At 46.1% G+C, this 15,946-nt stretch overlaps 1 protein-coding gene across 1 annotated transcript in view; it reads right to left on the bottom strand.

Moving 5' to 3' along the window:
- Positions 1 to 9,098: 9,098 nt before the first annotated feature.
- The window catches only part of ADIPOR2 (adiponectin receptor 2), a gene marked incomplete at its 5' end in the record, with an annotated part of 7,639 nt that continues 791 nt past the window's right edge, over positions 9,099 to 15,946 (bottom strand). The window contains 5 exons of the mRNA XM_009873467.1: positions 9,099 to 9,807; positions 10,898 to 11,091; positions 12,321 to 12,508; positions 13,571 to 13,757; positions 14,402 to 14,573. Of these exons, the coding sequence (XP_009871769.1) occupies positions 9,676 to 9,807; positions 10,898 to 11,091; positions 12,321 to 12,508; positions 13,571 to 13,757; positions 14,402 to 14,573 (873 nt within the window). The remainder of the gene's footprint in view (positions 9,808 to 10,897; positions 11,092 to 12,320; positions 12,509 to 13,570; positions 13,758 to 14,401; positions 14,574 to 15,946) is intronic.

The raw sequence follows: 15,946 nt of genomic DNA, 5'->3' as shown, positions 1-15,946 counted from the left end.
TGCTGGGGTCAGACCCACTTACAGCTGCTGCAAAGGGCAGTTTTATGGAAAAGGGCTTTATCCTCACACCAGGACTGTCCCCTTCCCTGCACAAGGAGCACACAAACACACCCCAGGTGTGCTAGGGTCAGTATGGATGCTGCTCCCCTTGCCACCAGTGTCACCTGACACTAAGGGGACAGTACCTGTCACAACTAAGTCCTTGTGTAGACCTTTCAGGACGTTTCAGCTTCTGCTGCAGCGGGTGCTGCCTCACTGGAGGAGGTGTTACAGCAAAGAGGAGAGGAACGACTGCAGTACTGGAAGTAAATCTGGAGGTGGAGATGGTTTCCAGGCTCCAGAAGCAGTGACCTTATCAGAGCTAGAAGCAGCTGAGGAAGATGAAGGCAGTGCAGAGGGAAAAGGGGCTGCTGTCAATGCTGAGAAGTCAGAAGCTGCTTGCCAACAGAGGAGCCACCAGCTCAGGGCATCTCCCGCTGGCTGGCACAGCTTCCCCAGCTCTGGGCATGAGTCTCAAGGGTGATCTTCTTGTCAGAAAGGATTAGCAGTCTCATCTCCACTCAGCTTAAAAAAAATATATATATATAAATACACGCTGTTCTGCTGCATATGAGCCATGTTTGACTTCAGGTGCATAAATCCATAATAAACCTAGTCCTGTAAAGAGACCTGCACTGAGAGAGTGAAGACATGAATTATACCTGGGTTAGCTGACTCAGCAAGTTTGCGCATAGGCTATAACTGGAAGGAATAGGAGAGGAGTGAGAACTGGATTATTTCTTAAGCCAGAAAAACAAGGGTAAAGGCTTGCCCTGATTTACAACCCAGGCACATGCTGGGAACCAGAATGCAGAGTCACTCACACTGTTTGCATGCCACAGCGTCGAGCAGTTACAGTGAGCAACAAGAGGATGGATGGATGGATGGATGGAGTTTCCTTCCATGCAGCCAGTGCTCAGTAAGAAGCTGCTCCTGGAGCTGCCAGGGCATCCCTGGGCACCTGCCAGGCAGCAAGAGCCAGGCTGTGGGCAGGGCTGGCCGGTTCAGCTGGGGCTGGCAGAAGATGTGAAGCACTCGCCTCAACTCCACAGGTCACATCCTAACTCACCAGCCTGTGCTGCCTTCTCCGGTGCTCACCAGCTGCTCCCTGTGTGCCCCTGCACCTCACAGCAAACAGTTTCCCCCAGCCTGGGCTGCAGGGCTGGAGCTGGGGACTGGGGGCTGAAATTGGGCAGCAGCTAATAGTCAGGAGCTGCTCTGGTGTGTCTCCAGAGGAGACTGGCCCCTGCAAGGGGGCAAAGGTAAGGTGTAACCCCACATTGCCCCTCCACCAGAGCTGGGGCTACTCCAGGGGGGCTCCTGGCACAGCTTCCCATTTTAGGGCTGTGAGGGGAGACATCTCCTTGTGCCCCTCATTCAGCTGCAGCACCTGCTCCCACTGTGCCCAAACACTTGCACTTGATGTTTAATAGTGATGTCCTAGGCATCCCTCCTCACCCTGGTCCTGTGCGAGAGGATGGAGGAGACCCCAAGGTCCCTGGAAAGCTCCAGCAGCACCATTTGGGCAGTTCCAGGCACCCCTCTGGGGGAACTCCTTGCTGCCCAGGGAGGGAATGGGATTTATAGACCTGCTCTGGGGCCTCCCTCCAAAACTCAAGCACCCAGTTCTGCTGCAGAAACTTCCGCTTCTGTACATGAGGCCTGTCTAAGCCATTTATTAGGAGGGAAACACAACCCTTTTCTTCCCGTGGTGCTGCTGATCCACAGTGGGATGAGCTGCACCTAGGTATGGTCTTAGCCTTGAAAGGTAAGTGGCTTGCTTGGTTTATGACAGCAAAGCACACCTCAAGCACATCTATCCATTTCTGGTCTCTGAGATAAGGTTAAGCAAATTCCATGTGCTCTGCTTGTCCAGCAGAGACAGAGGCTCACTGCCCTACAGTGAGAGAAAAATCCTCAGGAAGAGCAACTGCTCTAGCTCCCAACTTCTTCAGCCATGTGTCAGACACTGCAGATGAAAAGAGGTCAACAAAAGCAGAGATCTGAGACCAGAGGATCTAAGCAGCAGTGGAGTAGCTGTGAAAGGAGTCATCTCTCACTTCCAGCTGAGCAGCATCTTGCTGCCATCATGATACAGCACTACAAATCACAGCTGTACCTCCTGAAAGATCCCATCCACCTGCCTAAGCAAGCAAACTGTAGGCATTAGAGTTTGTTCCATTAAGGTAAGACTTAATGGAAGAAATGTCACATGAGGTGCTCTGCAGTGAGAGGTGTCCAACAGATCCACCCGGGCTGCCGCGCAACTCGGGGGCTTCACAAGCCCTAAATCCGCAGCTGATTTCCTCCCTTGCAGGTAGAGAGGAGCTGGGAAAGGACCTGAAATCTCTCCTTTGCATTCCTTACAGGCTTCAGAAACACCTCGCTGCAAGCTGAGGTCACTCTGGATCCTCCCGCACGCTGTGCTGAGTGAGCAGTGAGGGCACCCGAGCCGCAGGCAGGGACACACACCTTGCACAGCATTGCGTACACGTGCCCTCCCTTGACTCATCGTGCCTTGGGACAGAGCAGATGGATGACTAGACCTTCAAGTATAGCCAGACAGGGATGACTTCATCCTACAAAATAGTAGAAAAATCAGCCCTGGATTTACAGCAGCTGTTTGCAGTTGGACGTGCGCGCAAAAGCAGCAGTTTTTCAGCAGGCTGGCCTGAATCGGCTTATACTTAGCAAGAGCCTGGCACATCCCGGGCCGGGGATGGCAGCGGTCACAGTGAGAAGGTGCAGGCTCCAAGTGGGTTAAGGCAGGGAGTGCCCTTTCCCGCCACGGTCTTGCTTGGTTTTACGCACACCTCTCACACCTGAGGTCCTAGAAGCATCTTCCAGGATGCTTTCACTGCTGATAAAGCCCAATGGTGCTTTCAGCCCAGAAAACCTGGGCTCTCACAGGCTTTTCCTTGTAGGCAAGAGGGGCTGAGGGCAGCCAAATGCAGCATAATGTTTTGCGCTTTTCCAAAAGCAAGCTGCCATGTGCTGAATGACTCCACTACCAACAGGACACTCACAGGAGAGGGATGCTGCTCCCACCCCCGCCTCAGACACTGGGAAGCTCTCCCATCCCTCATGCACTCTGTTTCCCCTGGGCTTTGCCCTGCCCCAGCTGCAGATTCCTTTATGCCACCTCTGCCTGCACTTGAAAGGAGCCTTTACACCTCCTGTCATTCAGCTCGAAAACACCACTGTCATTACCTCTCATGACATCAGCTGCAGCAATGCAGCTCATCATCAGCACATGACGCAAACTGCAACAGCCCCACTTGAACGCCACCAAGCTTGTTTTTTCAGTAAATACCTTGTGAGCCCCACAGGAGATTTCGTCAGCTCTTCCTGCTTTGCTTGCTGCTGCTGCCTTCAAATTTTGGGAGCCCTGGCACCCCACCTTCCCCCAGGCAGGTCCCCTCTTCAAAGAAAGGCTGCAGGCACAGCTGCAGGAGGCTGCCAGCCTTCCTGGAGATCCCTCACATCCTTTCACAAGTGGCAGGGAAGAGGACAGGGACATGGACACCCCCACACTGAGAGTGAGTTTGCTGATGCGTTAAGTCACATGCCAGCCAAAGCCCCAAGCTGCTCTTGCTCATCTAAATTTCAGCCAGCAGTAGCTTTCTTTGGAAGCTGTCACCCCTCTCCTGCCAGGCTCTGAGGGACACAGTGTCGCTTTCAAAATTGGCAGGAGGGTCCCTGGCAAAGGCAGCAAACTCAGCCTGGCTGGCCCCGTGTGCAGCAGCAGGACAGGAGAGCTGGGCCAGAGCCAGGGCAGAGCCCCGGGCCAGGAGCAGGCAGGGAGGTGGTGGCAGCGGCTGCTCCCTCCCGGGAGGGATGGCTTTCCCTCTTCTCCTTCCCAGTCACAGCTGCTGCCCCACAGCCCCGGCTGCTCCTGCTGTGGCACAGAAGCACAGGGAACTGCCCCAAGCCTGCCTTTGCCACAGTGACGGGCTCTGGCCACCAGCCAGCCCTGCAGCCCCACATCAGCCACAGAGAACAACTTCTGCAGTTTAGGGGAGGGCTCAGCCCTGCCAGCACAAAGGCAAACCTCAAACTCTATGCACACATTGGGCACGGTGAAAAATGAAAACAAAAGATAGCTACTGGAGCTGGTTTGGGTGTCATCTGTGTGTTAGGGAAATGCATCATTGCCCTGGGAACCCAGCCAGGCCCATGATTTCCCCATCTCATTTACAACTAGACCAGTTTGGTTTTTACGCCAACTATTGAAGAGCCTCTGTGCCCAGTTGTACCACTACAGAGGTGAAGCTGCTAATAAGTGAGATCATTGTGCATCTCCAGTGTAAACATCTCCCACAGCTTAGAAACACTAATAGCTCTGTTGCTCAAATGTGAATTTTACTGGAGCAGAGGAAGGCAAAGGGGAAGCTTCCAGAAATAAGACTGAGCTGGCAAACCATCCCCATGCCTGCACACAGAAGCGCTAGGCTTGTGTCCCAACATCCCTTCCCAAGGAACCTACCTTCCCAATGGTGAGCACAACGGTGAACAAGGGACCAGCTGCACCACACTCCTCTCGCACCAGCGGAACAGGTGATGCCAGTCAGAGGATTCTCTCCTGCACTTTTCCCACAGTGTTCATTGCTAAAATCAGGTGTAACACTTGGTGTTGCTGTAAGGTTGGGGACAGTGTTCCTTCTTCATAAAAAGCAATATAGACTCCAGGAATTAACACACCTCTTTCCAAGGAGCTCATATTTTAGGGAACTTCATCCAAAGCACATCAGTGTCCAGCACTCCTGGAAACCAGCCTGGAGAGTTTCAGCTTGGGCACTCCAGACAAATATAGAAGCACTGGACCAGCAGGAGAGTTTGGTTCAAACAAATTGTTTGATAGCACACAGGAGACAGGAGGAGAGGAAAAAAGAAAAAAAAAAAAAAGAAAAAAAAAAGGAAATAACAGCTTTGCACAGAAGCATCTAATAGCTTCAAGTAAACCAAACTTAAGCTCATCTGTCCTAATCACACGCTTCATTTGTTTCCAGCTCCTTGAAAAGTTAGGCAAGGGCCTTAGATGTTCCTCTTGATCACAGTGTTTTAATCCATACTTGGGGTAAGTTCACCCTTTGCAGTGAACAAAATAAGTGATTCTTGGGAGAGGGCAAAGCGTGGCCATGGTTACACGCATAAGAGGTAGGATGTACAATTTTTACCTGCTCAGACAACCTTGAGGTATCACCTCTGCTTTCTGAAAACAGAAAAAAACAATTCACATAGTTCTTTTAGTGTAATTTGTGTGTCATCTGATGCCAACTCCTTGAATTTGCTTTGCATTTAAAAATAAGTAAGTAAATCAATCAATCCATCCTGAGACCTCAAGCTGTGACAGGTCATTTACTGGAGCTGGCTCTTACTGCAAAACATGTATCTTGAGTCAAGTAACCAACCAACAGGACAGCTGTAGATGTCTAGACTGTGTAAGCCAACACAAGAGGAGGATTAGGCATAGCTTGCTCAGGCAGTTCACAGATGTTTGCCCAGAGCCGAGGAACAGCAATGAAGGAGCAGAAGGCCCTGCTCCAGGCACAGGGCTGTTCTGGTCAGCACCAGCCCAAATCCCACTTCCTCTCGCCCCTGCCTACTAGGAGGAGATGATTGATGCCTTTCCTGAGTACAGGCTGTGAGGCATTTCTTCTACACCAGAGATCTGAGTTCAGGCCTCCTGCGCATCTCTTCTCAATCTCAACCAGGGTCTCCCACACCCACTCTGTTTCCCCTCTCCCTTCCAGCTCTTGCTTTTCACACCTTTAGTCTCTCCTGCCTTTTTTTCTCCATGTAAGCTCTCACCCCGCAGTGCTTCACCTCTGGCTTTCCAATACTCTCCATAAATCAGTTTCTGCTCCTTCTGCCACACTCGGTTTGATCCCTTGGGCAGCTTGTTCTTTCCCTTGTCTGCCTGTTACCCCCCCCGCACCCAGCCTGCAGTGGTGAGGGAAAGCCCTTTAGATCCTTGACAGGAGCAAGAGAACAGCACACACAGAGTCTGCTCTCAAATCTGCAAGACCAGGAACTGGAAAAGTAAGCCACTGAAAAGTAGCATCTCTAAATATGCAAAAACAGAAAATCTTTGCAATTATGGCTAACCTAGAGTTTGGATGGAGGCTTGGGGGATGGAAAGAGAGACCTGGCAGAGGCTAGCCAGTCCCAAGACCACTCTTTATGCTTTCACTCTACAGCATGGGTTCACCTATGTCTTCCAAAACAAAATACGAAGCTTCATAGTACCACCAATCCGGTTATGCTTTCACTCTACAGCAGGGGTTCACCTATGTCTTCCAAACCAAAATACGAAGCTTCACAGTAACACCAATCCCGCTCTGTCCCCAAGTTAGTTTTAAAATACATTAGAGGTCAAAATCAAGCAGACATGGGACACGATATACGTCATCCCAGACTTTCCATCTCATTCAAGCTCAAAATAATTGTGTCATGACAATTCTTATGACAAGTAGCTTCACAAAGTGGTGCCAGGAGACACATCCAGCATCACCTCCTTTCCCCCCTAAACTCTGTACTACATCTGGCAACTCAAGTGGGCATCAAGTAAGAGTCTAGACTTTGGAAAAACAAACTTCCCTCAAGATGAGCACCGTTAACTAAGACCAAGTACGGTCCACGGGCACCTCTGTCTGTTGTGATCTTTGTATGTGCTGGACAGTATTGAAATCTTACAGCAAGACTGGGCACATACTTGATGTGAATGATACAACAATAAGAGGACGCCTCATCACAGAACTAATGGTTCAGTCACACGAACTTCCCCACCACTGGCTTTTGCTCGAAGAGGCAGACAGCAAACACCAGTTCAATCATACCTAAACAAGCCTTCAGGCATCAGTTAGGTTTCTGCACCAGTATGTCTTGTACCTACAAAGCATTGTCTGTAAGCACCAGGAAGACAGCAGAAGCGACTCTTTCAAGCTTCACACATGTCACAGAAAGACTCAAACTAGACAATAGTTCATTTGGTTCTTTTATTAGCAGAAGTTAAGAATACAGCAAGTAATAAGATCCCATCTTATATGGAACCATCACCAGAGTCCCCAACCATCAAAACCCCAGAATGTGCTTCATTGCTTCCAACAGTAAGCAATTTTTAAAAAGAAATATACTGAACAAGGCCACTATTTAATGGGGAAGGAAAGAAGCTGTAAGTCCTAACTATTCTATGGCAATAACCTGCACACAGAGCAAGCAAGCCTCTGACTGCTGAGAGTAAGGCATTCAGGTGCCAACCTGGGAAGAGTTCTCAGCAAGAGCTACAGAAAAGTGCACAGCTAGGTTGTTTTCATTGGAACACACAAACTTCTTGAACAGAGAGACTGACTGGGTTAAGAAAAGCAGGTGGAGTACTGTGTTTTCATAATAGTTCTGTGCTGTGTAGGACCAGGTTACAATCACCCTTCGAGGAGTGAACATGGGGTGATCCAGGATGGAGACTGCCAATTCTGCTGGTACTGTTACAGAGGTATCTATCCCAAAATGCCCTACAGACAGCTCTGATTCTGATATGTACCACGCTTTTCTCAAACACCAGCACGCTTCCTGCTGGGCAACTCTACATCTTTGTCTGGGATGCCAGCGCTGTGAGCCCTTACATCCAAGTTAATACTGCTCTTTACTTCATTTTAAGTACCACACAGACCTCTGACAAACTTCTTCCGGCCCTACAGGCATCCAGTGCAGTGATCCTACTGAGAAGACGTCCCTTTAAGCTCACATACTCTGCTGCAGCACCTCTTTCTGCAGCTGACCTTGCTCTCAGAGGCTTTTACAAAGACTCCATTCGAGGGGTGAAGCCTTAATATCCAGTCAAATTTAGGAAGGCATTCTACTTGATTCCATTACACAAAGTAACTCCCCAAAACACACTCCATGATATCCAGGGTAGGGTATGGGAAGAACTTTGCAATCCACATTTTTCTCTTCAAGGACGAAAATTCAAACTTGCAGGAGCCTTAAGAGAAAAAAACAAACACAACAACAAAAAAATTCACACACAACAAAAACCCACCCTCTACCTTCCTTGTGAAATACAGCATTTTACATGCTGTTTAACTCATCTGCAAGAGAGGTAATTGCTTGCTCTGAATTTCCAACTAAACACTCCAAGCAATACCTGTGCCATAACAAATAAAACATTCAAGTTTCATCTTATGACTCCAAAGATTCTCCTTCAGGCTGGCTTCTAACTGGGCTCCAAAGATCAAGCTACATCCATTACACAAGAGAAGGGCACATGTCTTCCCTTATATAGGAGGTGCGTCTGCTCCACAGCAATACAACTAAACTCTTAGTTTTAGGTTTAAGAAAAAACAGCAGTCCCATTGCTAAAGCACAGATGGGAAGCAGACCTAAGGGAAAAAAAAAGAAAAAAAAACCACCCTGCATTGTGATGATTTTGGATTTTTCCTCCTAAAAAGAAAAACCTGCAAACTCCCTTGGCATGTGGAGCCTGACACATGAGAAGGTAATGTGCTTGAGGTCTGCAGTAACTGTTAACTCCAAGCCCTGGAGCACGCAGCTTCCTCTTTCCAGTCCATCTTAAACCCCACCTCTGCTTCTCCTCACATGCTCAACTATCTTTTGACAAGTGTATTACCATCATTTGTTCAGACAAAACAGAGCAAATGGCAACCACCCACTCAGTGGGGGCCTTTGGGTATCGGCAGGCACTGATGGAGTTGGACCGTTTGCCACTTCATGTGCAGTTATCCCTCATGCTCCAATTCTTCTGACGAGAATCAAACCAACTCACAGGAAGATCCACTGTCCAAAACCATACAGGTTGGAAGCTTGGAAGGCAGCCATCCCACACGCTTCGGTGGGGAGCAGATACATCTTTTGAGTTATTCATGTCATTCTTCTCGCTAACACCGTGACCTGGATGACATGATTAATCTAGCCTCACAACCCTTGTGTACAGGTATTGAACTTACTCCAAGCGCTGGCCAGGATCTCTCACATCGCCTAGGGCATGCTGGCCACCAGGAAAATCTGCAGGGCCAACATGCTTCACTCCTGGGAATTTTACCTGGTCCTCCTGCAATCATTTATTTTGTGCAAAATTGAAACAGTGTGTGGTACTTGCATGTTGCATTCTTTACAAAAACCCTTTTTCCCCCCACCCATTGTTTAAAACATTTATATAAATTTTATTTAAACAGAAAGTTAGAAATCTTATTTACAATTTGTTTTTCTCCCAAAAGAGCATCTAAAATCAACTCCCAAACCCTCCAAGAGGATATAAATTTAACCTTGATTTTTTTTTTTCTTTTTTAAAAAAAAAAAAAAAGGAAACTGCTAAGCTATCCCTCCCCAATTCTACAAATAAATATGGCATTGAACAGAAGCCGATTTGGAAAGGGTCCTCTGTAGCTCAATCTGTAGATCCCAAGAATAAATTAGGGTTTCAGAATTTCCTGGTCTTCAAATTGATTCATTCCATTGCTTGAGGTATAAAATTTATCTTGGTTAGTCAGAATCCCCACGAAGCTCCATGCCCCATCAGCTGAAACTTGGATTCTTCTTAGGTATTCATTTTGCTAGCCTGTATGCTTCAACCGCACTCGCGGCACTGTTTTGGTTACGACCTTGGGCTGAAGGCTGCTTTTACTGCATCCCATCTTCCTCTGTGCAGCCTCCTCCAACTGTGAAACGGAACTCCTGGAGATTCGAAACCCCGTGGAAGTGCACGAAAGCGCCAGCCACTACAAAGACGTGAAAGAGCTGATGGGAGTGGAACTGCAAAAGAGAAAACACTTCTGTTCAGTCGGGGTACTCTGGGTTCTAGTGCTGCCCTGTCTCCAAAAAAGCCACACATTCAGCTGAAGTACACAGTAACACGTAGCAGTACCTCAAACCACAAGCTGCAAACTTCTCTGAGTTGTGTAGTAAAGCCCAACGTTCTGCTACCATTAGCAAAATAATCAAATTCTCCACACACACACACATCTTTCCTTCACAGTCATCTTAAACAGTTAGTCAATCAACACATTTGCTACATAAATGCTACAGCCCATCTTCGTGAAGGGACAGGATAATTTCAGAGCTTTGGGCAAAAGGGTTAAGGCAAGACACTTTTAAAATTAGTTCCTCCACAGCACACACTGGTGGTTTATTGCTAAAAAGGGCTCACTCACACAGATAACAGGTGTGAGTAACACTGCTCTGGTCACAGGCATAAGCTGTACCGAGTGGATTTTGAACGCTGTTATTTTATTTCTCTGTCACAGAGAAACGGAACAGAAAAAAAATTGTTATTATATTTAAGCCTGGAAACAACTAGATGTTCTGAATGAATGTCCAGGATGCTGCTGATTATAGCACAGCAGAATGAAAACCACGAGGGAGCTACACGACAAACCATGCCCTTGTTTGAAGGAAGCCATGCCAATACAGCTAATGCTCTTGAAAAAATTCCACAAATCTGTATCTGCAGGCTTCATGGGAAGCTTGGAAAAGAGGTGGTGACACCACGCACTATTCTGCACAGAAGCAAGGTGAGATACCTGTTTTGCAGAATCCTTAACACAAACAGACAAAAAACATTCGCAAAGTTGCTCACCCAGCTCTTAAAGCTACTTATATACGTGCTGGGGTGAATTTGAACACCAGCAGTTACCTCAGACCAGCCAGTTGGAGATAACTCAGCAAGAGAGGCCCCAAGGAAGCCAGGCTCAGAGAGCCCACTGTTGTTTAGCCCCTTAAGATCTGTGCTTCTGGCGCAGCGGTTTGATACTTGCACTAAGAAAACATTGACCCAACATCCTCCAGCCTCAAGGGGAACCAGCTTTCACGTTGGTCTCCTCATCCAGTCATTCTGTAGACTCACCCAGATGTCACACTTGCCAGGGAAGAATCTCTCCGGGATGCGGGCGGCATATAGTGCAGCACCAGTGATGTACAGGCATGCCATGAGTGCCAGCCAGCCTATCTGCCCCATTGTGGCTGCTTTCAGGAGCCCCTCAGAGATGACAAAGTGCAGGGTGGGAATAACCCCACTAAGACCCAGACCTAGAAATACTCCTGGGAGGTAGAGAAAATGTGGGAGAGTCAGGTTTGAACACAGTGGCGGCAAAGGGAGACAATGAAAACACAAAAGCTACAGAGGAAAAACTCTGCACTTGCCAAAACAGCAGAAAGGTGACGACTCTTGAAGCTGAAGGTCTCCAAAGGAGCTTTAACGGAAAGGAAGCTAAAGGATGCAGAAACTTCCTTTATATACCAGAAGCTACTTAGTTATCAATCCAGCAAGTACTGAAATATTTCATTTACTGATTTCATCCGTCAGATTTTACATACGTTGAGCCAATTACAAACTTTGGACTGTAGAGGGCACTGAGACTACACGAACTACGTCTCACTTTACCATAATGTCTCAAGAGTGAGACAGAAAGGAGAGACAACAAAGAGATTATTTATCATATACTGTACAAGTAGTCCTAGGAAACAGGAAAGCAGCATCTGTGGCTCATCTGATCTGCCATACACAAGAACGTGGTTTATCCATTTAGATTTTAGCAGCAAGTGAAGAAATCTTGTTAAAAAGTGTGTGTGGGGGGAATAATCATGTCCCATTCACAGATTTCAAGTTTGGAGGGCTGAACTCTCTGAAGGTACATCCAGAGTTTGTGCAAGAAATTTAAATTTACTGTAGACAGGATGTGCAGGTTAAGCAACAAGAAACATTATTATTCAACCCAGCTGTATGCACATTCCACGGTTGCCCCCTGAAGCTTTCTCTTTCTTCCTACCTCAGAACATGAAACCAAATCTGTTTTTGTTCTTTTGATCACGTGAAGAGAAAAACTAGACTCTTTGTCATAAATAGGTATTTTTCGCTAGTCAAATCATTCAGATTAATTCAATCATTCAATGATTTGCTAGTGTCTGAGTCTAGTATTACAAAACCAAGGCAAAGACTAGATGTACACATACACACACCAAGCAGCCAGTCATTTTTTGAGAGAGCAAAGTTGCTAGATAGAGGTAGAAATACTTTACACCACCCTTCCTACTGCATGTGTTACTGTCCATTTCAGGAATGCACTTCCAGGACTTGCACCAGCCCTTATGTGTGCATCCAGTTGGCTATAGTAAATGCTAAACAAAAAACACACCAAGCTCCCAATCCAAGAATATTAGCTGTCTATAAAATTAAGCTTTTCTAAGTCCTCCCAGGACAGTTTTCCCAAGTGGCAAGTAGTACGGAGGAAAGGCAGTCAAGAAGAAAAACAGTTAACTTCAGGTCTTACCTGCCCTTACACCCCGGTATTCAGGGGTTGCAAACATGTCCCATTGTGAGACAATTATGGCTGCAATGCCCAGGACACAAATCACAATCAAGTAGATGAAGCAAGGCTGAGGGTTGCAATAGAAGGAGTAGTACAGCCATGGTACAAAGCTGCCCATTATGAGAAGTGCAATGCCAGAATAATCCAGCCTAGAAGGAAACAAAAATCAGTTTGCTAAGAAATGCGAACCTTTGCAAGTCCTCACACCACCACTCTCATCTTCAGCAGACCAACTGTCTGCTACTCCCTGCAAACTCAAGTTATTCTCACTGTTGCAACTTACTTCGTGATGGCAACTCTTCCACCAGTGCCCCCCTACAGTAATGGATTACCTCGACAGCTACCCAGTAAGCCTGTTTCTCGACAGTGATCAGAAAAACACACAGCAGCCTTTAAGCCAAAACTTTTCAAAGGCAACTCAGATTTAAGCTTCAGATTAGGAAGAAAGCAGCCCAGGAACACAAAAAAGGGCACACAGTATGTTGTGAAAGCACAGCCAGTACAAGCACTTCAGTATCTGACAAGCATGAGTTAGTTAGCCACCAGTTTAAGTGATCACTGGGGAGTAACGTAGCAATTTTTCAACCACACTGTTTTTCTATACACCAGCAGAGAAAAGTAATTCTTACAGCCATTGCTTTTTACCACACCCTCACAAAATGCTCCTACAAAAGATGGAGTTAATTTTTCAGCTGGAGATTTTAATTGCTGGTTTACTTCAGAGGTGGTCTTGCAGATTACACAATCCTAGGTTGGGTAATCTCAGGAAATATGAGATATTGAGCAGTCAGTCAAAAATGTGTAGTAAAACCAAAAGACCACAAGATCTTGATACACATTGTGGTGCTGTCTTGCATAACTTTAAGACTTAAAGTTACTCAGAATAGTTGAAATGACAAGAAGTGACAGTTCCATTACAATTTCAAAGTCGTGCAACGCTCTAGATGTCTTACTTGCAGCAGCAAGATGCACACACATGCCTGACAAGTGACAGAAAAGGAAAGAATTTTAAGACTACAACAACAGCACAAAAACTCATACTGAAACATACAATGACCGGAAGAAGCTGCACTGAATCTCTGCTCAACTCTGTTCCAAAGTACACGCCGTCATGCAATGAGCAACTCCAGTACTGAGGCTCCAGGCATAAATCCCAGCCCTGTTTTCCGACTTGTTTTCTGTTTGGTCTGCCCTGTCCTCCAGGTACTTACTTGGAGAAGAGCCGGGAAACACCTTCTGAGTGGCAATAAACTGTGTGGAAGAGCCATGAGAAGGAGAGGCAGAGTATGGCTCCCAAGAAGAACAATCCAACAACCACTTTCTCCTGCACAGGTGCTACAAAGGACATGTTTGGCCGGAACATGTAGAAGATTCCCAGACAAAGGAAAAACACGCATCCTGAAAAACAGTAAGGTGGAAAGGCGTCAAGTTCATGCATGCTGAAAGCTTGTCTTTTTTTTGAACACGTGACTCTAAGGTATAGGAGCACTAAACATAGGAGCTGCATGGAAACCAGTAGCACACACGTAGAATAAAGTATTGTCCTACTTTAGTTCCACATTCCAACCACATTTCTGTCTCAGACTGATGCAATACAGACTTGCATGGACTCTGTATTTTTACTTCTTTTACGCAATGCCTGACAACTAGTTGGACATTCTAGAAAAAAACCCGTTGCAAAACGTATAGAAAAAGGCCATAGTTAAAAAGAAACCCCTTCCCTTCAAGGCTCCTTGCAAAAGCTGCAATTGAAGTGTTTCTGCAGCAAGAAATGCGACCTCAATTAACACCTACACACCTGGGGGGGAAGTATCTACCAGTAATTTATTAGCAATCAGGAAAATTTTAATTCATTCATTTGTACTGAATTAAGGAAGGCCTATCCAACTTTGGTGGGATAAAATTAGAAGAGGGATACCAACCTATTAATTTAACAGGTTACTAGTGGAATGATAGCACTGACCACTCCACAGCCCTTTCTCTCTTGCTCTCAAAGAAAGAGAACAATGAAGCCAACTAACATTAGAGCAAGCTGAAAGTACCTAGCAGATGGGTCCAGATGTTACCAGTCTCTGTATGTATTCTGAAGATACTCTTGAAGCAAGCCCGGAAGGAAGGCATGGGTGGCCTGTGTCCATGTAACAGGTAATCGTTGTCCTTCAGCCAGTCAGGCAGAACATCATGGGGAATGACTCTCCATCGGCCCTCCCATACCTAGAAGTCAGAAGATTTTAGTTAAATGCAGGGAATTGTGTTCCGCTTGCTCTATGGCAGAAGTCAGAAAACTCATATTAGTAACAATGTTAATCTAGGAGTACAGTAAACAGAAAAGAGTTGATGGGAAATCTCTGTGGAGAAGACTTTACACTTGAAAGATAATGCTTAAGTCACTGTTCTCTACTCGAAACAGTATCATTATGAAATTCAGCTGCACCACCATAGGAAAAAATACTTCAGCATTTCACCAAATGAGAAGGCTATATGGCTTTTTTATTGCTAACAAAGGGAAAGCATTTAATTTATTTTCATATTCTGGTATTTTCACAGATCATCCTTTTCATTTAATCGAAGAAGCCTACACCTAGTTCTCTCCAAGAAATCAAAACTAAAAGCCTGTTCTTCCAACCACAAGCCAATCTGACTTATATGTCTACTAGCATTTGAGGCAGTCTAGCGAAAAAAGCCACCCATCAGCACTAATACAGGCCAGAAAACATCAAGTAGCAAGAGCACAGTGAGAAGTCCAATCTCTTATCCATGTGGGAAGCAAAATGCTCCCATACTCCCAAAACAAATAGTGACAGATCAGTTAAGGCAACAGCTCCACGACACTCAATTCCATCAGATTTCTTCTTGAAAGGGAGAGAAAGCTTGTGTGCACACATCTATCCTTGCAGCTGGTTCCGAATGAAAAGTGTGCACAGGTGGTGTTCTGAGTGCTACTTCAGTAACATAAGATGCACGTTGTCTTCAGTTTGGCATCAGAAGCAGCACTGCCAAGCAGAGGGGTATCGGGGAATTGCTTTATGTACCGGGGGTGTTTCTGCAGTGTTCCTTGGATTTGTCGTCTGGCTAGTAATACAGCAACGAGCCTGAAGAATCCTGAAACACTAAGTTTAAAAAGCTACATTCTTATTTCAGTTTCAACAACAGGAGCTCAGAGTTTTTACATCAATTCTCCACACTCCTTCATGGAAGAAAAACAAAACTAATCAGAATAACCAAGTCAGTTAAAGACAGGGTTCTTCATTACATTAAAGAAAATAACTAGTTTACTTCATGAATCAAAAATTTGAACTGAGGTAAGAATGGCAGGAGGCAACTCATTTTACACAATTCACCCTACGGAACATCAACAAAGGGGAAAGATGCACGGTAAAAAAAGAAATCCCAAACAACAAAACAACACCCCCCCCCAAATGCAACCAAGTAACTAAGTCCCCTCTGTAAAAGAAAAAATAATAATAAGGAAAAAATAATCAAAGAATAGTTCATAAAGCCAACAGGAACAAGTGTGTAAAGGGGTAGCTCGCCTTTCATCAAGAAAGGAGGGCCAGAGACTGATACAGCTCCATGGCTCTAAAAAG

This window comes from Apaloderma vittatum, unplaced genomic scaffold (assembly GCF_000703405.1).
Source record: "Apaloderma vittatum isolate BGI_N311 unplaced genomic scaffold, ASM70340v1 scaffold16277, whole genome shotgun sequence".
Classification (NCBI taxonomy): domain Eukaryota; kingdom Metazoa; phylum Chordata; class Aves; order Trogoniformes; family Trogonidae; genus Apaloderma; species Apaloderma vittatum.
Note: the sequence above shows the minus strand (reverse complement) of the source record. Positions and strands in the feature narration are given on the sequence as shown.